Below are 22,512 nucleotides of genomic sequence, written 5' to 3' on the forward strand. Positions count from 1 at the left end.
AAGAACCTAAAAGAAAGCACCAATAAATTAAATCAAATGCTTAAACTCAATACATGATAAATGTAGAATAGATATTCAGTTTTATTTTCTTGGACATATTTTAGCATATTTTACTCCTGAGAATGAATTTTTGGGCATTTCTTCATATGAATATCTGCTCAGATGCATATGATGTTTAAACAAAACTATATTTGTGAATTGTGAATTTGCAAGCTCCGGAAATGCGGCATTTTTTGCTTCTTGTTTGTATATAATGATTTAAGTAAAAAGACAATTTGTTTTTAAACCTCCTTTTTCCTTTGTTTTTTAAACCTTCCTTCTTGTTTTTTTAAACCTCCTTTTTCCTTTTTCCTTTGTTGATGAAAGCAGGGAATCCTCAATCCTGTGACAGTAAAAGTCTAAAACCACTATGTAAGATGTCAAATTTGATTTGGATTGGACGGTGGAGACATGTATGGTCGTATGGATAACTGGGGAGGAGCTGAACCAACCGCTAGAAGCCTAGAGTATGTTTGGCAACTGAACTTCAATTTAGAATAGCATAATAGTATATATGATATTCCAGATGAAACATGATGTCAAACATGTAATGGCGCGAAAGAATAGCCAATTCCGCTATTTGATCAAATTTTTCGAGACTATTTTGACCAATTCCCTATTCCGCTATCGAATAGCTGATTAGTGCTTAAAACTGACGTGCAGAATAGTAAAATCAGACTATTTTGGCCCTTACAAGAGAGACTGTTTTTTTTTTTTTTAAAAAAAAAAAAAAATTCTCTCTTGTTCTTTTTACTTGGTTAAAAAAAACCTCGTAATCTCTCTTACGGGCCCAGATATTTTCGCACAGTGTATGAATCTGGCAGAATAAAGATATTGACATGTTGGCTTTGAATTTGATTTACAAAATAGTAGTTCCAGGTTGCCAAGATCTGTATTATTTTTGGCATATTTTGGATTTTTCATTTGTAAGCAAGTATATATTTTCACAAAGAAGCCATCAGAGGGCTTGTGAGATAGAGAAAAACATCACAGTTTCTTTAATTGAACTCCTAGATGATAATTTGGTCATTTACATTTTTCTAATATGAAATACAATTCAGTAAATCGGCTATTCCAACTTATTTTTTACCTAACAATATTTTACTCTTCTAAATAGTACAAAAATAGCGCAATATTAGTCTCTATTTACTAACACTCTCCATCCAAATTTCTACTATTAGTATTCAAATAGCATTATTCTAGCACTATTCTTTAGTTTATCAAACGAGTCCCTAAAGTTGAGCCCAATAGACCGCTCAAATCAGAAGTTCATACTTAGACAAACTCTATTTTTTTTTTTTTTTAAATGTATACACTCCTTGCACCAACTTTTCTTGTGGTAGTGTACTGTGGTACAACGCATATTTCATCTTTCATGTTTGGCAAATGCCAAAACATTTGCAATGCTTCCTTTTACAGAGTTCACAAATTCATAAAGTACACCCGTGCTGTCAATGAATCCGTATCCTCTCCGGTATTGCAGAGGATCACCCTCACTTTACGGTTTGAGATTAAATTTCAACCGGTTTGGTATTCGGGCCGCAATAGGAGGCAGTATTTTTGGGCTTTGAGATTCGTGCCTAGTTAAAAAGAACGGTTCAGATCTAGTAACTGTAAAAGATTCCCCTATCAGGTATTGGAGAGGATGTGAATTCGCTGTCAATTGGGTCACTCAAGCTGATCGCCTTGCTGCCCGTACTGCTTCTTTTTCGGTCAGGTCAAGTCACAAACTTAACCAGATCTTACGTGGTGTATTTTGTTTATGTTTCTATTGTCAGTTATAGACATGGACTATGAAGGATGATCTGAGGCTGAATATATCAGACAAAATTATTCACAGTATCCGTTTAATAAAAAAAAAAAAATCTCTTCAGTTCAATTTATTCTCACTGACAATCAATGACAACAAGCAAGATACAAGAAGTACAAATATACCTCTTTATTCAAAAGACAACTATGCTTCAGTAATTAGTGCTGATGTTTCACTGAATTAGTCAAAACCTTGGTAATTACATGAGCAATGACCCCAATTGGGCAAAAGAGAAGACATAAAGAAATCGAATGCCGTGTCTCAACGTTGTTCCTCAAACCATCATGGAATACTTGCCTGAATATCAATTCAAAAAGTTCAGATCAGAAGTATATAAAACATATAATTAACAAATTTAATCCAACAAAAGAATACTGCAAGTGTGGGGGTTCTTTAATCTTAGGTCATATTGTTTTTGTATGGTCCAGAATCTTCTACAAAACCGTGATTTTGTACCTATCTAAAAAATAGTAAACAATTTCAATATAAAATTTTGTCTCCAAGCACATTTTAATATGGAGACCGTGTTGAATGGTTTGGATCGACTGTTTCGACTTTGAAATTGAAGATAAGGATGTCAGGCATGATTGGGGAACGAAACAATGGGGCATTTTAACCCTACTAATAGCAATAATGGGTGTGTGTGTGTGGGGGGGGTGTGGGGGGGACTTACCTAGCAGCAAATAGGTCAACTGCCAAAAGATGAATCCAGGCCGAAGCCACTGTCATTTCATTACTAAACATCCGTGCAATTCCATGTAACTGATACAGATAACACAAAGCCTCAATTAGTATTTCCATATAATAATTGTCACAAGAATTGATAATGAGAAAATAAAAGGTCACTGACCTCAGGTAGCCAATATTTACTAGCAAACATACACTTTAAAGTCTCAGGACTCCACGATAAATACAAGAGATATGCGTATAAAATCCCAAGAAAAACATAAGGAGCACTACTTTCCATAGACCTCCTTGTCTGTGATAAATTTATTAAATAAGGAGAAAAAATAATCAGTTGCTAATTGGTGGAATCCAAAAGTGATTAATAGAAGCTAATACGAAAACTTACTAGTTTTGAGTTAGGTGCTAAAACCATAAGAGTGTAGAAAGGAAGTACAGCAACTGTGCCCCATGTGAAAGCTTGGCTTGCAATTTGAGACGTTGAAATCCCTTAAAGTAATAAAAGGAGTAAATAAATTAAATTTCTTAGATAAAACAAAACAGGCACAAGTTTTCATTAACTCATATGACATAGATATTCTTATACCTTAATATAGCACAAAAGCATTAGAACTAGAAAAAAGAAGTGTGAACACAGAGACAGGACGCCGTCTATTTAATATATAATACAGAATGGCCGGTGCTAGGTGTAATCAAAGTAACATGTGCTAATCAAAGTAACATGTGCTACATATCTAACTACTTGATGAATGATTATGAAAAACTAATACAAAAACATAAAATAGAGGAAACTTTCATAGTTAACACTAAATAAACATAAGTTTCCATAGATACATTATATAGTATAGTCCAACAAAAAAGCATTACAAATAGAAAAAAAAATGATTGCAAACAAAGACAGACTGCCGTCTGTTAATGTATAAAATAAAATGGCCAGTGCTATGTGCTAATATCATTATCAAGATATAATCAACATAGTATATGCGAGCTAACTGCTTAATCCACAGTCATGAAAATCTAATACAAAATTGAAAGAAAGAATTTGTGCTTAGCAAGCCAAGCTGGAAACAAGTCAAGTGGTAGGTAAAAACAAAAAACTATACGTGGCGACATTCCCAATATATATAAAAACTATACACTTTCAATAATACTACGAAATTGCATTTAATACTTGATAAAATATATTTATATCCCGATGTTCCGCAAATACAGGAGTTATCCACATGCCCAAGTTAGACACCGCATTTCCATTTATGTAATTACTCAACCATTTTTACAAAACTGCTACCAACCGGTACATATTTGTAATCGACCAATAAGCTAAAAAGAAGAAGTGAAATTAAGCAAAGCTCAGGTAAATAGATAAAACATTAGAGCAACTCAACGAAGAAATTTATTAATATTTCTCATGATTAACTAACAAAGACACTCTAGAAAAATAGCTAATTTCATTATAAGTTTGTCCTTTCAATAATATTAATTAATATGGACCAAAATTATCTTGGTGCATGAAGGTTTCTCTGAAATTATAAATTGTCACTTTACACCATTTAAAAAACAATTGTCATTCATATATGGTAGGAGAGGTGAGGTCCTGAGTTCATTTCTAAATATGATCGTGTGTGTGTGTGTGTGTGTGTACAAAAAAAAGCATCAACTTTCTCTAATTAATTTCTATTGACACGCCTGACTGTGACTAGAACGTGCCAATTGAGATATAAAATTAAGATAGTGGAATGAAACTTTGTCTTTGTAACACAAGCATTGCAATAATTTTTAAATTATGTAATAGCAAGTTGAGTAAATAGAATATTACAAGAAGCAGAAGGCCTCAAATTTCTTCTTCGGTTCAATCCAGGTCTGAAAACCATCTGCCGGAGCATAATTTGTGAATTTCCATTGAGAAAATTCAATCCATTTCCCTGTATACTCACACCTCCTCTAAATCTACTCCTAGAGCTCCCAATTTTACAGCAAACGAAGAGAATTGCAGGGGATGTAGACATTTTTCTATCTGTGAAGCCAGCCTACGGAAAAAGAACAGTTCGATTAAAAAAAAAAAAATCAATTTGGGAGAGGAGAGAGGGGATGAAGGAAGAGATTAGTGGGCTTTACACAAGCTTGACCGAGATAGGAGCAATATGTACTTACTCTTTTTGAAAGTGTAAGAACAAAGCAATACAATGCAGTTAGAGGCCAAAGGAACCAACAGTTCAGGCGTAATTGAAACAATAACAAACCAATTTCGCGATGTATCTAGAGGGAAATATCTACTTGGAATGGATCCGAAACCAATCCGAGGAACTGCAAACCAATTTAATGATTCCTTCCAATTCACTAATCGATATTCTATTCAGATATGAATAAGTTCCCGATTTCTGACGAAATATGAAGAAGTGACCAGCAGAGTGAGAAACAAGCAGTGAAGATCGGATTAGAAGAAGTACCTTTCGACATTTGCACACGACCATCGCACCAACACTTCAGATCGCGAAATAGCTCAGACTAATTGTAAGGATCCGCTGAAGAGAAAAACGGAGATCTGATCTGATGGGGTAAGATGGAGAGATAGAGGTAGTGAATTAGTTGGATGTAAATTTTGAGAAATCAAAGGGCTGGTGTTGTGATCAGAGAACAAGCTCCGCTAATAGAGAGAGATACAATTGCTTAGAGACGAAACGATGAAGAGGGATGAATAGAACTACCAATCCCCTTCACAGGCCTACATACCATATGTTAGAAAAGCCCACCCAAGGCCCAAAATTAAATCTAGTTGAGAGTTTCATTTTACATCGGTGTTTTACTTCCGAGTCCAATATTTTTTTTTAACAGATATATTATAAATATAAACACTTTACTAATTCTTCTTAGCGGTAAATTAGAATTAGTTACTTTTAATATATATAATAATAATAAATGACCGGGTAACTATGTGTTTTCGACATTAATTAGTTACTTATATCATAAACTTTGTTCTCGTAAATATATAATTATTTACAACTTTCAAGTATAATTGATGATGACCAGAAAAAAAAATTAGAATATGTTAAAGGAAACTTGTTTATAAGTGCAACGAAGAAATACCAAGCGCAAGATAAAATCCGCTATCGGATAGACATTCTCTGCGAATCAGTTTTGGTCACGAGTAGATATAAAAACTTGATAAAGGTTTTTTTTTTCTGCTAGTAAATCGGAACGAAATGGCAAATAGGGATCTAGAAAAAGTCATAGCTTGACCGGATACGTCACGGTATTATCTCTCATGTATCTTGTGTCGTGACTATCTTTCAAAAAAATTAGCACGACACGACACATCATGCACAAAATTTGGTCGCGGCAGATGGTCGCATATAATTAGGACCATTATATCTTGATCTATGGTGAATATTGAATAAACTAACTTAAATTATGAAAAGAAATAGTTAAGCATTATAAAAAACGTGACTGGTCACGTTTAGACACGTCACATGTGATCATGGCGTGACTAATGTGCTGTGATTATTTATGTGCTATAACCATCTTTACGTATTTGATCACGACATGACACGAGATTCAAGTCACGGCACGATACATATATAGATCCCTAGTAGCAGACTTATTTTTTCTCCTGACAAATCAGCGATTTTTCTGAGTGAAGTAGCAAATCAGACCGCATTTTTTTCTTTCTTTTACACGAATCAATTTAGATTGACTTTTTCTCCCACAATTTTCTTCTACTAAACCATGAATTAAGTTCCTAGATAATTACATTAAAAAATAAACACAAATTTAAAATATCACTGAATTTAAAAAAAAAAAAAATCGAATCCAAAAATAAACAAGTCCCCTAATCCTATCTGGATCCGCCAGTGCTTGTGAGTATTTACATATAAAATGCCAATCCATTTGCTTCTTATTAAACAGGATGCTGCGCATTGAGATGCACAAACATTATAGGTAGAAAGACAAGGAACCTGATCAAACATTAACCGTCGGATTAACGAATCGGACGTCAATCTCCTCTTAATTTCTCTAGTGAGATACACGTGTCAACTTACGATTCGTTATTAGGCATTTTCCCATTTTATTTGCAGCGACGGATTGCAACTTGTTCCTGCAAGGAAATAATAACAGGAACTTGTTATTATTTCGATTCCAACCATTGATTTTTGTTGAAATTTGCAAATAAAATTTTTACAGATTTACATATAAAAAAATCCATTAAAATTCACGTATAAAAAATTTTAAATGGCTGGAATCAAGATAAAAATTTCTGTTATTCCAGAAAATAACAACAGATTTATATCCGTTCATGATACGGAAAAGTGAGCATTTCAAATTTGCGCGTCCGATTTAAATTTAATGGACGGATTTTAATATAAATTATCTGTAAATGTTGATTGAATTTCCTCCGATGTTCATCGGACACCTCGTGTCCCGTGTGAATACGACTCAGTTATTAACCCAGTTGCAGAGGATTTAACAACCTTATTAGTTCTTTAAGATGAATCAAGTTTTTTAAGTAAAACAAAATGCATCTGGATCGTCTGTTCGAGATATAGCACGAATCTTACGGATCAATTTACACTGCAGATCACCTTTTCGTGAAGCACCACTCTGCTACGGATCCCAATCTGCTGCTACTCTAATGAGAATAGCAGCATCCTGCTATTTATTTCCTTTCTATCTCTCTCTTCAAAGAAGAAGAGAGAGAAAGAAAATCACATGGAAGAGAGAGTAAGAGGAGAGAGATAGAGAGAAGAGCATGGGAAGAATAACACCGAATCTCATTACCTTTGCTGCTCTAAAAGCTTCACCAACTCTAAAGAGTAAAGAGTAAAAGGAATAAGAAATTTCTGAATGTTTATCTCGTGTGTTAATTTGGGTTGAGATATCTCGGTGGTCTCTATTTATTCGAGGTTTGTTTTAATGGAGAGGTGAGTTAGTGAGAATATATAGTGACTAATTTTTGAATGAAAAAAAGTTGCTAATTTAATTTTTGACAGGGTTAGTAGAATAGTGAGCTAATTCATATAAGACAAACAATGAATAGTGGGTAGCTCTTCATATCAAACATCGAATAGCTAAAAAAATTAGTGTTAATTTTGAGTTAGTGCTGTTATTACTTCATCCAAACTCATCCTTTGTCCTTTGATAGTAGTGCTTAAATGGGTTTCGTGGGAATTAGAATCAGGTGTTCTTAAGTTTACTACGTTAAAACTCTACAAATAATTTAATTTTAGATCTATCGAATTAACTTCAAACGATGAATTCAAACTATTGAAATCGATTTAGCTTACTAGTGATATATATTTATATACAAAAAAAATTGATTTTCGAATTAATTTTGTATAGAATCAAGTGATATAAAAGATATTCAAAAGTAAATGGATTACAACTAATTTATAAACCTTCTAATTTTAGAAAAAATATAAATAAAAAACACGATGCTCTCCGTGTGACACGATTGAAAGATCTGTTAGAAATATTTAAAGTTAATAAATTCCATCCCATATTTATTTCAGAAAAAAAAACACAAAGTTATGGAAACAAATTATATTATTTAATTGGAGTTTTGTTGGAGGAGCATACTAAAATAGTAACATACTAACATGGGATGCTTGGAGCTGAACTTACCTGTAAGTTCAGATGCTGGAAAAGGTGTGCAGACAGGGATACATGCATTGCATTTATCCATGTGCCCGTCACACGGCAGCTTAAGAAAGACACCAGCACATTGGGGCTTCAGAAAACGCCACGTGTAAGATCCAACATAATTAGTCGGCACTCGGCACCAAAATTAAAAACAGTTCTGGGTGGAATCGGTGGATCAGTGGATGGTACATTGGTACAACGCGTCGGGATCTTAGTGGTTTTCTCTTTCAGAGATTGCTGTTTGCTGTCGGGTCCTGACTCCTGATATGTTGATGGTACAACCGCTTTAAGATTCCCGCCGCCTCCACTTAAGAGGTGGGCCATGCTGTTGCTGGTGTTAGGTTGACTTGGTTTAACACGACACTTCTAAGTTCTAACGTGTTTTTATTTATTTATATTATATATTACAATTAATAGAAGTCATTATTTATTATATCAAGTTTTCAAAAGATTCATTTAACTATTTTATTTTTTATTTTTTCATCAAAATAAAAAAGAAATATTTTGAAAATCAAATGGGCTTTTTATTGGGGATAGAGGGACTTGAACCCTCATGATTTCAAAAATTGACGGATTTTTCTCTTGCTATAAATTTCATTGTTGTCGATATTGACATGTAGAATGGACTCTCTCTTTATTCTCGTTTGATTTATTATCATTTTTTCAATCTAACAAACTCTATAATGAATTCCATAAATTGAATAAATTGATTATTAAAAATTGAGTTTTTTTCTCATTAAATTTCATATTTGAATCAATTCACCATAAACAATTCATAATTTATGGAATTCATCGAAATTCCTGAATTTGCTATTCTGTATTATTAACTCTCTAGCATTAAGATCTATTCACCCACGTTGTTAAATGACATTTAAAAAATATTTAACGAATGAAATTGTTAGATGATACACTATGGTAAAATGCCGTTAACTTTTTTTAAAGCTTAATGCACAGGGTTAACACAAAATTATTTATTATCGTTGGAATGGAATTAAGTATTTAATTAAATAGAATAAAAAACATCTAGTCTATTACGTTAAGAAAATTAACATGAATACTTGAAAATACTGTAACATGGTCGCATTAATCTAATTTTTGAAAAAAAAAATATTGTAACGACGCTATAAGGAAAAAAAAAATTAGATAAAAGAGTTCATTTTGTTTCAAAAGATAGGTTTCATTCATGCCCACTTGGCTTTACTCTATATTATATAATCATATATTTAAGAGAAAATGAAGTTGCACGAGAGTTGAGTTTGGGGGAAAAAGAAATTCGGTTGAATCAAAATAACTTTTCCCATTATTTTGAGTACTTTATCAATTTAATTTGAACACATTTGAAAAAAACAAACCATCAATTCCCAAGCAAATCCGACAAAAAAAAAACGATTCTAAAGATTTAATTTTGATGGATTTGCCTACGGGTTTCTCATAAAAAATAAAATTGATGGATTTATTTTTCTGTCAATTTTTTAGTTACTTGACTTAAAAAAAACAAAGTTAAATTTTATAAATTTGACCTAGTAAGTGTGTTCATTCGTGATATAATTATTTTAAAGAGTTTAAATTCATACGTTTAAGGTACCATAAATTTTGATATAAAATATGTGTACAATTTACTCCAAATGTGTAGTAGTAGTAGGCCTTAACAGCTCATTTAGTTATACAATTCCATAATCGAATATCGAAAGTTCTGTTGTGTATTTTTTGAATAAAAGTTGGAGATCAAGATATCTAAGAGTATGTTTGGTTGTAATCTTAGAATAGTAAAAATAGTGAAATTGACATTTGTCTTATTAAAAATAGATTGTTTTAATTTTTTGTGAGAATAATTTGTTCTAATAAGACAAATAAGTTTGATTATCTATTCTTGCTATTCTAACAACCAAATACCGAATAGCTTATTTTTAAGAATATCATATTCTCAATCCAATAAAATATACCCTAAATATTTAATATCTATAATGAATTTTTCAATTTGAATTTTCAACGTGTAACTTTCCACATAGAAAGTATTACTTTTTATAAGAGTGTTCTAATTTAGTAATATGTGTTTTTTACTACACTGTGGTCATAGGTTCAAATCTTCTCGGTGCAATTCTTTCAGTTCTATTGTGTATTGTCAATTCTCGTAATTTAGCGTTAAAAAAATGTTTAAGAAGTAACTTGATTTTTTTTAATATTATTGCTTTGTTATTATAGAGAGTACATCTACAGTTTTATTATATCATTGCAGGGGTTTTGATGAAGGAAGAAGAGGGTGTTCTTTTTCATAACAAAGGAATCAGATTTGGATCACATAGCTTCTTAATAAGGTAATTGCCTTATTAATTAACGCAGCTGTTAATGAGGAGGGTTCAAATGCCTCCATGTTTTTGTGCCTCCATCACGCCTCCATCTCTCTCCATCATTTTCAAAGTTCAAACAGTGGATCTGAACCGCTCAATCTAACCTCCATACTAAAATATGTTTGGAGACCAAATTTTATATTTTTAGAAATTTTTTTACTATTTTTTTAGATAGGTACAAAAATACTATTTTTAGATGGTTCAGATTTACTGATTTTGTACCTATCTAAAAAAATAGTAAAAAATTCCTAAAAATATAAAATTTGGTCTCCAAACATATTTTAGTATGGAGGTTAGATTGAGCGGTTCGGATCGACTGTTTGAACTTTGAAAATGATGGAGAGAGATGGAGGCATGATGGAGGCACAAAAACATGGAGGCATTTGAACCCTCCTCGCTGTTAATATATACCTTTCCAGATTCAAAACTAATCTAAACCACAAAATCTAGAACGAGCGGTCATGAAAAAATCATACCAATAAAAGCCTACTTTTTCGCATTAAATGGAAAAAAAAAGAGGATAGAATTTTTTTTTTTTTTTATGTTTTGAATGATAAATTGATAATTGTAAAAGTTTGGAAGGGTATAGCTGCAATTACCTTTTTCGCACTGGGTGCATCTATTAATTATTATTCGTCTTGAAATAATTTTATTTTCATTTTTCTTGAGCTTCAGTGCTCCACTATGGGATTGGGGTCAGACGGTCAGTCCGACCGAAAGGCGCTGCGCTGTTGCTTGCCTCCCCCCACCTCGAATCTTATATAACCTAAGGTACACTTGCTAGAGGGCCCCCTCTAAAGAGGTAATGCAGAGAAACTGGCCTATGTCTCCTCGAATTCACCTCCTCTCTCTCTCTCACACAGAGAAAGACAGGCACACAACACACTTGCTAGAGGGCCCCCTCTTCTCTCTCCTCCCAACCCATCAGTGTTGCAAAATGCGGTATGCGGAAGGTATGCGGAAGGGCACCGCATACCGCATATACGGTATGCGGCCGCATATGCGGATTTTTATGCGGACTAATATATGCGGATTTTAAAATAAGAATTCATATATAATTTGTATCATTATATGCATAATCTCACAATAAAAATAAAAATAAAAATATAAATGTAATATAGTGAATAGCTGTAGCCAACATATCAGTTATCACAGCATAATATAAACATAAATTTCATAGCATACAAATAACATAATACAAACATATCAAATAACATAAAATAACATAATACAAACATATCACAACATAATACATAAATTTCATAGTATACAAAAAAAAAAAAAAAAAAAAAAAAAAAAAAAAAAAAAAAAAAAAAAAAAAAACATAATGCGGTTCTATGCGGCCGAATATGCGGCCGCATATGCGGAACCGCATATTAGACCGCATATGCGGAACCGCATATAAGACCGCATATGCGGAACCGCATATGTTTTTTCCTATGCGGTTTCCAACCGCATACGCATATGCGGCCGCATAGGACCGCATTTTGCAACACTGCAACCCATAAACACACCTCATGAAGCGCTTCTGTAGTTCTGTCTCACTCGACCTCTCCAATGTCTCCTCTCTCTCTCTCTTCCCCCCTCCTCTCCTTCTCTCCCTTCTCTCAGGTACCCCCCTTTCTCTCTCTCTTCCTTCATCCCCTCTCTCCTCTCCCAAATTGATTTTTTTTTTTTTAATCGAACTGTTCTTTTTCCGTAGGCTGGCTTCACAGATAGAAAAATGTCTACATCCCCTGCAATTCTCTTCGTTTGCTGTAAAATTGGGAGCTCTAGGAGTAGATTTAGAGGAGGTGTGAGTATACAGGGAAATGGATTGAATTTTCTCAATGGAAATTCACAAATTATGCTCCGGCAGATGGTTTTCAGACCTGGATTGAACCGAAGAAGAAATTTGAGGCCTTCTGCTTCTTGTAATATTCTATTTACTCAACTTGCTATTACATAATTTAAAAATTATTGCAATGCTTGTGTTACAAAGACAAAGTTTCATTCCACTATCTTAATTTTATATCTCAATTGGCACGTTCTAGTCACAGTCAGGCGTGTCAATAGAAATTAATTAGAGAAAGTTGATGCTTTTTTTTGTACACACACACACACACACACACGATCATATTTAGAAATGAACTCAGGACCTCACCTCTCCTACCATATATGAATGACAATTGTTTTTTAAATGGTGTAAAGTGACAATTTATAATTTCAGAGAAACCTTCATGCACCAAGATAATTTTGGTCCATATTAATTAATATTATTGAAAGGACAAACTTATAATGAAATTAGCTATTTTTCTAGAGTGTCTTTGTTAGTTAATCATGAGAAATATTAATAAATTTCTTCGTTGAGTTGCTCTAATGTTTTATCTATTTACCTGAGCTTTGCTTAATTTCACTTCTTCTTTTTAGCTTATTGGTCGATTACAAATATGTACCGGTTGGTAGCAGTTTTGTAAAAATGGTTGAGTAATTACATAAATGGAAATGCGGTGTCTAACTTGGGCATGTGGATAACTCCTGTATTTGCGGAACATCGGGATATAAATATATTTTATCAAGTATTAAATGCAATTTCGTAGTATTATTGAAAGTGTATAGTTTTTATATATATTGGGAATGTCGCCACGTATAGTTTTTTGTTTTTACCTACCACTTGACTTGTTTCCAGCTTGGCTTGCTAAGCACAAATTCTTTCTTTCAATTTTGTATTAGATTTTCATGACTGTGGATTAAGCAGTTAGCTCGCATATACTATGTTGATTATATCTTGATAATGATATTAGCACATAGCACTGGCCATTTTATTTTATACATTAACAGACGGCAGTCTGTCTTTGTTTGCGATCATTTTTTTTTCTATTTGTAATGCTTTTTTGTTGGACTATACTATATAATGTATCTATGGAAACTTATGTTTATTTAGTGTTAACTATGAAAGTTTCCTCTATTTTATGTTTTTGTATTAGTTTTTCATAATCATTCATCAAGTAGTTAGATATGTAGCACATGTTACTTTGATTAGCACATGTTACTTTGATTACACCTAGCACCGGCCATTCTGTATTATATATTAAATAGACGGCGTCCTGTCTCTGTGTTCACACTTCTTTTTTCTAGTTCTAATGCTTTTGTGCTATATTAAGGTATAAGAATATCTATGTCATATGAGTTAATGAAAACTTGTGCCTGTTTTGTTTTATCTAAGAAATTTAATTTATTTACTCCTTTTATTACTTTAAGGGATTTCAACGTCTCAAATTGCAAGCCAAGCTTTCACATGGGGCACAGTTGCTGTACTTCCTTTCTACACTCTTATGGTTTTAGCACCTAACTCAAAACTAGTAAGTTTTCGTATTAGCTTCTATTAATCACTTTTGGATTCCACCAATTAGCAACTGATTATTTTTTCTCCTTATTTAATAAATTTATCACAGACAAGGAGGTCTATGGAAAGTAGTGCTCCTTATGTTTTTCTTGGGATTTTATACGCATATCTCTTGTATTTATCGTGGAGTCCTGAGACTTTAAAGTGTATGTTTGCTAGTAAATATTGGCTACCTGAGGTCAGTGACCTTTTATTTTCTCATTATCAATTCTTGTGACAATTATTATATGGAAATACTAATTGAGGCTTTGTGTTATCTGTATCAGTTACATGGAATTGCACGGATGTTTAGTAATGAAATGACAGTGGCTTCGGCCTGGATTCATCTTTTGGCAGTTGACCTATTTGCTGCTAGGTAAGTCCCCCCCCCCACACACACACACACACACACACCCACTATTGCTATTAGTAGGGTTAAAATGCCCCATTGTTTCGTTCCCCAATCATGCCTGACATCCTTATCTTCAATTTCAAAGTCGAAACAGTCGATCCAAACCATTCAACACGGTCTCCATATTAAAATGTGCTTGGAGACAAAATTTTATATTGAAATTGTTTACTATTTTTTAGATAGGTACAAAATCACGGTTTTGTAGAAGATTCTGGACCATACAAAAACAATATGACCTAAGATTAAAGAACCCCCACACTTGCAGTATTCTTTTGTTGGATTAAATTTGTTAATTATATGTTTTATATACTTCTGATCTGAACTTTTTGAATTGATATTCAGGCAAGTATTCCATGATGGTTTGAGGAACAACGTTGAGACACGGCATTCGATTTCTTTATGTCTTCTCTTTTGCCCAATTGGGGTCATTGCTCATGTAATTACCAAGGTTTTGACTAATTCAGTGAAACATCAGCACTAATTACTGAAGCATAGTTGTCTTTTGAATAAAGAGGTATATTTGTACTTATTCTTGTATCTTGCTTGTTGTCATTGATTGTCAGTGAGAATAAATTGAATTGAAAAGATTTTTTTTTTATTAAACGGATACTGTGAATAATTTTTTCTGATATATTCAGCCTCAGATCATCCTTCATAGTCCATGTCTATAACTGACAATAGAAACATAAACAAAATACACCACGTAAGATCTGGTTAAGTTTGTGACTTGACCTGACCGAAAAAGAAGCAGTACGGGCAGCAGGGCGGTCAGCTTGAGTGACCCAATTGACAGCGAATTCACATCCTCTCCAATACCTGATAGGGGAATCTTTTACAGTTACTAGATCTGAACCGTTCTTTTTAACTAGGCACGAATCTCAAAGCCCAAAAATACTGCCTCCTATTGCGGCCCGAATAACAAACCGGTTGAAATTTAATCTCAAACCGTAAAGTGAGGGTGATCCTCTGCAATACCGGAGAGGATACAGATTCATTGCAATACCGGAGAGGATACGGATTCATTGACAGCACGGGTGTACTTTATGAATTTGTGAACTCTGTAAAAGGAAGCATTGCAAATGTTTTGGCATTTGCAAATATTTTGGCATTTGCCAAACATGAAAGATGAAATATGCGTTGTACCACAGTACACTACCACAAGAAAAGTTGGTGCAAGGAACAATACATTTAAAAAAAAAAAAAAAAGAGGTTGTCTAAGTATGAACTTCTGATTTGAGCGGTCTATTGGGCTCAACTTTAGGGACTCGTTTGATAAACTAAAGAATAGTGCTAGAATAATGCTATTTGAATACTAATAGTAGAATTTTGGATGGAGAGTGTTAGTAGAATATTGCGCTATTTTTGTACTATTTAGAAAAGTAAAATATTGTTAGGTAAAAAATAAGTTGGAATAGGCCGATTTACTGAATTGTATTTCATATTAGAAAAATGTAAATGACCAAATTATCATCTAGGAGTTCAATTAAAGAAACTGTGATGTTTTTCTCTATCTCACAAGCCCTCTGATGGCTTCTTTGTGAAAATATATACTTGCTTACAAATGAAAAATCCAAAATATGCCAAAAATAATACAGATCTTGGCAACCTGGAACTACTATTTTGTAAATCAAATTCAAAGCCAACATGTCAATATCTTTATTCTGCCCAAATTCATACACCGTGCGAAAATATCTGGGCCCGTAAGAGAGATTACGAGGTTTTTTTTAACCAAGTAAAAAGAACAAGAGAGAATTTTTTTTAAAAAAAAAAAAAAAAAAACAGTCTCTCTTGTAAGGGCCAAAATAGTCTGATTTTACTATTCTGCACGTCAGTTTTAAGCACTAATCAGCTATTCAATAGCGGAATAGGGAATTGGTCAAAATAGTCTCGAAAATTTTGATCAAATAGCGGAATTGGCTATTCAATATGCTATTCTTTCGCACCATTACATGTTTGACATCATGTTTCATCTGGAATATCATATATACTATTATGCTATTCTAAATTGAAGTTCAGTTGCCAAACATACTCTAGGCTTCTAACGGTTGGTTCAGCTCCTCCCCAGTTATCCATACGACCATACATGTCTCCACCGTCCAATCAGAATCAAATTTGACCTCTTACATAGTGGTTTTAGACTTTTACTGTCACAAGATTGAGGATTCCCTGCTTTCATCAACAAAGGAAAAAGGAAAAAGGAGGTTTAAAAAAACAAGAAGGAAGGTTTAAAAAACAAAGGAAAAAGGAGGTTTAAAAACAAATTGTCTTTTTACTTAAATCATTATATACAAACAAGAAGCAAAAAATGCCGCATTTCTGGAGCTTGCAAATTCACAAATATAGTTTTGTTTAAACATCATATGCATCTAAACAGATATTCAAATGAAGAAATGCCCAAAAATTCATTCTCAGGAGTAAAATATGCTAAAATATGTCCAAGAAAATAAAACTGAATATCTATTCTACATTTATCATGTATTGAGTTTCATTTGATTTAATTTATTGGTGCTTTCTTTTAGGTTCTTATTTATTTCGTATCATACCTTAATTAACCAGGCACTTCCACAATAATCTACCTGTGTTTTACTTTACTTTAATAGAAATAAAATTGTTGCCACTCTTTCATATGAAGTGAAAATAGAGTTAGAAATTAAAAAACTTAAAATAAACAATAATCACAATCTCAATTAGTATTTACTGAAAATGTAATAATTGTTACCACTTACTACATAACATTTAGGCATTTAGCTTCCTAGGACTGTCTAAAAAACAACAAAAAGAAAAGGCTTATAGCTAGCACAATTACTATTTACAAAACCATAATGTAAAAAAAATTCTATTTAAAGAAAGAAGAAAATGTGAGGGTACTAGGAACAACCTGGACACACACGGTCTACAAATGCTAATTACTGATGTTAATCTAACAGAATCTGTTAACAAACTCTCATTTAGTTCACTGTTAGCTCCAGTAGCTTGTAGACCATGTGTGTCCGGGTTGTTCCTATTATTGGGAAAAGAAAAAAAAAGGCCACTAGAAACAGTGGCAGAGCCAGACTTTCGAACTATATATGGGGGTGAATCATATAAATTTTTTTTTCGGAGAATGGAGATCAATTTTACAATACCATACCATTTTACTCTAAATTATGCATAAATACAAAAAATTAAAGAAATTTAAGAAAAAATGAGGATCAATTGACCTCCATTCTCTCTTCTTCTCTCCGCCCTTGACTAAAACTGTCCATCTTTAAAATTGTTTCCAAATCTTGTGTACTTGTACCAAGACTTGAAGAACCAAGCAACCCTACATTTACATGAGGTCAAGTTTGTGCAAGGGAACAATACTAAAAAGGACCGTAAGTATATAACTGATAAAAATAAAAATACAAAAGAGGTGCACTTACATTGGTACTGAGGAACAGGACGAGGGAAAGGAAACAGAGATGACATTTGCACACCAGTAGGCCCACAAGGGCATTTTGTAAATAAAAAAAAAATTGAGAGAAGTGCGACAAGGGTATTTTTGTAATATTGACATTATTAATTTTACCGGTGCATATAGGAACCTTTTTAAATGAACACAGAAGTATGACAGGAGAGTTCACTCAGAACTGAAAAGTCTGAAATATTACAATATGTATAGTATGATTAGAAGATTAAACAACGACAACAAAGCCTTTAGTCCCAAACAAGTTTTTTGAATAGACTAGAAATGAAACCCAACCGGAGTCACAAAAACAACTCAGAATAAAAACAAAATCTGCATGTTACATTGCACAACTGCAGTTGCTCAAGTAATTCAGAAGTGGTACAAATTAATTACTCCTTTATAAATTGTCCTGAACATATATTCTCTTTTTCAATGTAATTCATCACTCGTGTTGCAAAAGTAAATTAAGAAGTCATTTTGTAAGATGTACCAGCATCAAATATATGATTGAGAATTATTGCTAATCTCAATCCACCTTTAGCTATCTGCTTCTCCACAACGGGATACCGAGAATAGAAATACTCATCTGCATTTATTTATGAGCTTAATATAAGTAGATTATTTTTTAATTTTTCTTCTGGTTGAAGTACTACCAGCAAATTTAATTGGTAAATGTGTAGGTTATTTTATTTCAAGTTCTTTTTCCTTTTTTCTTTCTTCTACATCAAATGATATCTACTGGAAATTGTTGCAACTGGTACCGATCTGGTATCAGAAATATAAAATCCTTGACCGAAAACAAATTAATTGATGTTGGATAAGTTCAATATAAAGAAAAAGAACTACATGATCATATCATGAGAAAAACATACCCTCTACAGTTGAATCTGGTTCTGATGCGTAACTGACGAATTAAAAATTATTACTAAATCTGGGTACGAAAATATCACCAAATTTTTTTTTAACATGCAAACAAAGAGCAGCATAAATCTTACTCGTTAGCACAAGTTGCTCTCTTATTTTGGCAGTTTTCCCATTTTGTTACCTCATCAATCATCATACCAACCTTCCTAAACCTTCTTTAGTTTTATTGTTCGTACGGTGTATAAAGCAAAAACTATTCTGTCAATATCTCTATCCTTGTATTCTCAGTATTTCAGTAATGATGGAGGCACAAAAACATGGAGGCATTTGAACCCTCCTCATTAACAGCTGCGTTAATTAATAAGGCAATTACCTTATTAAGAAGCTATGTGATCCAAATCTGCTTCCTTTGTTATGAAAAAGAACACCCTCTTCTTCCTTCATCGAAACCCCTGCAATGATATAATAAAACTGTAGATGTACTCTCTATAATAACAAAGCAATGATATTAAACAAAAAATCAAGTTACTTCTTAAACATTTATTTAACGCTAAATTACGAGAATTGACAATACACAATAGAACTGAAAGAATTGCACCGAGGAGATTTGAACCTATGACCACAGTGTGGTAAAGAACACAAATTACTAAATTAGAACACTCTTATAAAAAGTAATACTTTCTATGTGGAAAGTTACACGTTGAAAATTCAAATTGAAAAATTCATTATAGATATTAAATATTTAGGGTATATTTTATTGGATTGAGAATATGATATTCTTAAAAATAATTTGGTTGTTAGAATATCAAGAATAGATAATCAAACTTATTTGTCTTATTAGAACAAATTATTCTCACAAAAAATTAAAACAATCTATTTTTAATAAGACAAATGTCAATTTCACTATTTTTACTATTCTAAGATTACAACCAAACATACTCTTAGATATCTTGATCTCCAACTTTTATTCAAAAAATACACAACAGAACTTTCAATATTCGATTATGGAATTGTATAACTAAATGAGCTGTTAAGGCCTACTACTACAAATTTGGAGTAAATTGTACACATATTTTATATCAAAATTTATGGTACCTTAAACGTATGAATTTAAACTCTTTAAAATAATTATATCACGAATGAACACACTTACTAGGTCAAATTTATAAAATTTAACTTTGTTTTTTTTAAGTCAAGAAACTAAAAAATTGACAGAAAAATAAATCCATCAATTTTATTTTTTATGAGAAACCCGTAGGCAAATCCATCAAAATTAAATCTTTAGAATCGTTTTTTTTTTGTCGGATTTGCTTGGGAATTGATGGTTTGTTTTTTTCAAATGTGTTCAAATTAAATTGATAAAGTACTCAAAATAATGGGAAAAGTTATTTTGATTCAACCGAATTTCTTTTTCCCCCAAACTCAACTCTCGTGCAACTTCATTTTCTCTTAAATATATGATTATATAATATAGAGTAAAGCCAAGTGGGCATGAATGAAACCTATCTTTTGAAACAAAATGAACTCTTTTATCTAATTTTTTTTTTCCTTATAGCGTCGTTACAATATTTTTTTTTTTTCAAAAATTAGATTAATGCGACCATGTTACAGTATTTTCAAGTATTCATGTTAATTTTCTTAACGTAATAGACTAGATGTTTTTTATTCTATTTAATTAAATACTTAATTCCATTCCAACGATAATAAATAATTTTGTGTTAACCCTGTGCATTAAGCTTTAAAAAAAGTTAACGGCATTTTACCATAGTGTATCATCTAACAATTTCATTCGTTAAATATTTTTTAAATGTCATTTAACAACGTGGGTGAATAGATCTTAATGCTAGAGAGTTAATAATACAGAATAGCAAATTCAGGAATTTCGATGAATTCCATAAATTATGAATTGTTTATGGTGAATTGATTCAAATATGAAATTTAATGAGAAAAAAACTCAATTTTTAATAATAAATTTATTCTATTTATGGAATTCATTATAGAGTTTATTAGATTGAAAAAATGATGATAAATCAAATGAGAATAAAGAGAGAGTCCATTCTACATGTCAATATCGACAACAATGAAATTTATAGCAAGAGAAAAATCCGTCAATTTTTGAAATCACGAGGGTTCAAGTCCCTCTATCCCCAATAAAAAGCCCATTTGATTTTCAAAATATTTCTTTTTTATTTTGATGAAAAATAAAAAATAAAATAGTTAAATGATAAGTTTAAATGAATCTTTTGAAAACTTGATATAATAAATAATGACTTCTATTAATTATAATATATAATATAAATAAATAAAAACAGGTTAGAACTTAGAAGTGTCGTGTTAAACCAAGTCAACCTAACACCAGCAACAGCATGGCCCACCTCTTAAGTGGAGGCGGCGGGAATCTTAAAGCGGCTGTACCATCAACATATCAGGAGTCAGGGCCCGACAGCAAACAGCAATCTCTGAAAGAGAAAACCACTAAGATCCCGACGCGTTGTACCAATGTACCATCCACCGATTCCACCCAGAACTGTTTTTAATTTTGGTGCCGAGTGCCGACTAATTATGTTGGATCTTACACGTGGCTTTTTCTGAAGCCCCAATGTGCTGGTGTCTTTCTTAAGCTGCCGTGTGACGGGCACATGGATAAATGCAACGCATGTATCCCTGTCTGCACACCTTTTCCAGCATCTGAACTTACCGGTAAGTTCAGCTCCAAGCATCCCATGTTACTATTTTAGTATGCTGCTCCAACAAAACTCCAATTAAATGATATAATTTGTTTCCATAACTTTGTGTTTTTTTTTTCTGAAATAAATATGGGATGGAATTTATTAACTTTAAATATTTCTAACAGATCTTTCAATCGTGTCACACGGAGAGCATCGTGTTTTTTTATTTATATTTTTTCTTTTCTAATTTCAAGTCAAGTCAAGGTGTTAAAATTAGAAGATTTATAAATTAGTTGTAATCCATTTACTTTTGAATATTTTTTATATCACTTAATTCTATACAAAATTAATTCGAAAATCAAATTTTTTTGTATATAAATATATATCACTCATAAGCTAAATCGATTTCAATAGTTTGAAGTCAATTCAATAGATTTAAAAAAAAAAATATTTGTAGAGTTTTAACATAGTAAACTTAAGAACACCTGATTCTAATTCCCACGAAACCCATTTAAGCACTACTATCAAAGGATGAGTTTGGATGAAGTAATAACAACACTAACTCAAAATTAACACTAATTTTTTGAGCTATTCGATGTTTGAATGAAGAGCTACCCCACTATTCATTGTTTGTCTTATATGAATTAGCTCACTATTCTACTAACCCTGTCAAAAATTAAATTAGCAACTTTTTTCATTCAAAAATTAGTCACTATATATTCTCACCAACTCACCAGTCCATTAAAACGAACCTCAAATAAATAGAGACCACCGAGATATCTCAGCCCAAATTAACACACGAGATAAACATTCAGAAATTTCTTATTCCTTTTACTCTTTACTCTTTAGAGCTGGTGAAGCATTTAGAGCAGCAAATGTAATGAGATTCGGTGTTATTCTTCCCATGCTCTTCTCTCTATCTCTCTCCTCTTACTCTCTCTTCCATGTGATTTTCTTTCTCTCTCTTCTTCTTTGAAGAGAGAGATAGAAAGGAAATAAATAGCAGGATGCTGCTATTCTCATTAGAGTAGCAGCAGATTGGGATCTGTAGCAGAGTGGTGCTTCGCGAAAAGGTGATTTACAGTGTAAATTGATCTGTAAAATTCGTGCTATATCTCGAACAGACGATCCAGATGCATTTTGTTTTACTTAAAAAACTTGATTCATCTTAAAGAACTAATAAGGTTGTTAAATCCTCTGCAACTGAATTAATAACTGAGTCGGATGAACATCGGAGGAAATTCAATCAACATTTACA

The 22,512-nt window shown here is 32.4% G+C and overlaps 2 protein-coding genes across 2 annotated transcripts; one reads left to right on the forward strand and one right to left on the reverse strand.

The window, feature by feature from the left end:
* Positions 1–1,954: 1,954 nt before the first annotated feature.
* On the reverse strand, positions 1,955–5,121 carry LOC144568733 (protein MAO HUZI 4, chloroplastic-like). Its single transcript, XM_078319107.1, has 6 exons — positions 4,981–5,121; positions 4,350–4,560; positions 2,922–3,022; positions 2,700–2,828; positions 2,523–2,611; positions 1,955–2,146 (listed from the first exon to the last, which is right to left on the reverse strand). Exons 1-6 carry the CDS (start codon positions 5,002–5,004, stop codon positions 2,008–2,010), a joined length of 693 nt encoding a protein of 230 aa, XP_078175233.1. The 5' UTR covers positions 5,005–5,121; the 3' UTR covers positions 1,955–2,007.
* A 6,293-nt stretch (positions 5,122–11,414) lies between these two features.
* On the forward strand, positions 11,415–14,948 carry LOC144568560 (protein MAO HUZI 4, chloroplastic-like). Its single transcript, XM_078318923.1, has 7 exons — positions 11,415–11,432; positions 12,014–12,126; positions 12,218–12,428; positions 13,756–13,856; positions 13,950–14,078; positions 14,167–14,255; positions 14,634–14,948. Exons 2-7 carry the CDS (start codon positions 12,073–12,075, stop codon positions 14,770–14,772), a joined length of 723 nt encoding a protein of 240 aa, XP_078175049.1. The 5' UTR covers positions 11,415–11,432; positions 12,014–12,072; the 3' UTR covers positions 14,773–14,948.
* Positions 14,949–22,512: the final 7,564 nt, after the last annotated feature.

The sequence above is a fragment of the Carex rostrata genome, chromosome 17, assembly GCF_964058835.1.
Source record: "Carex rostrata chromosome 17, lpCarRost1.2, whole genome shotgun sequence".
Taxonomy (NCBI): domain Eukaryota; kingdom Viridiplantae; phylum Streptophyta; class Magnoliopsida; order Poales; family Cyperaceae; genus Carex; species Carex rostrata.

What these genes read in the sequence shown, in the direction of transcription:
- LOC144568733 (XM_078319107.1), bottom strand. Translation starts at nt 5,004, where the DNA reads ATGGTCGTGTGCAAATGTCGAAAG. An exon ending in TTTGAGGCCTTCTGCTTCTT is followed by an intron (nt 3,023 to 4,349) that starts GTAATATTCTAT and finishes TATTACTTTAAG; the next exon opens with GGATTTCAACGTCTCAAATT. An exon ending in GTTGACCTATTTGCTGCTAG is followed by an intron (nt 2,147 to 2,522) that starts GTAAGTCCCCCC and finishes ATTGATATTCAG; the next exon opens with GCAAGTATTCCATGATGGTT.
- LOC144568560 (XM_078318923.1), top strand. Translation starts at nt 12,073, where the DNA reads ATGTCTCCTCTCTCTCTCTCTTCCCCCCTCCTCTCCTTCTCTCCCTTC. An exon ending in TTTGAGGCCTTCTGCTTCTT is followed by an intron (nt 12,429 to 13,755) that starts GTAATATTCTAT and finishes TATTACTTTAAG; the next exon opens with GGATTTCAACGTCTCAAATT. An exon ending in TAGCACCTAACTCAAAACTA is followed by an intron (nt 13,857 to 13,949) that starts GTAAGTTTTCGT and finishes AATTTATCACAG; the next exon opens with ACAAGGAGGTCTATGGAAAG.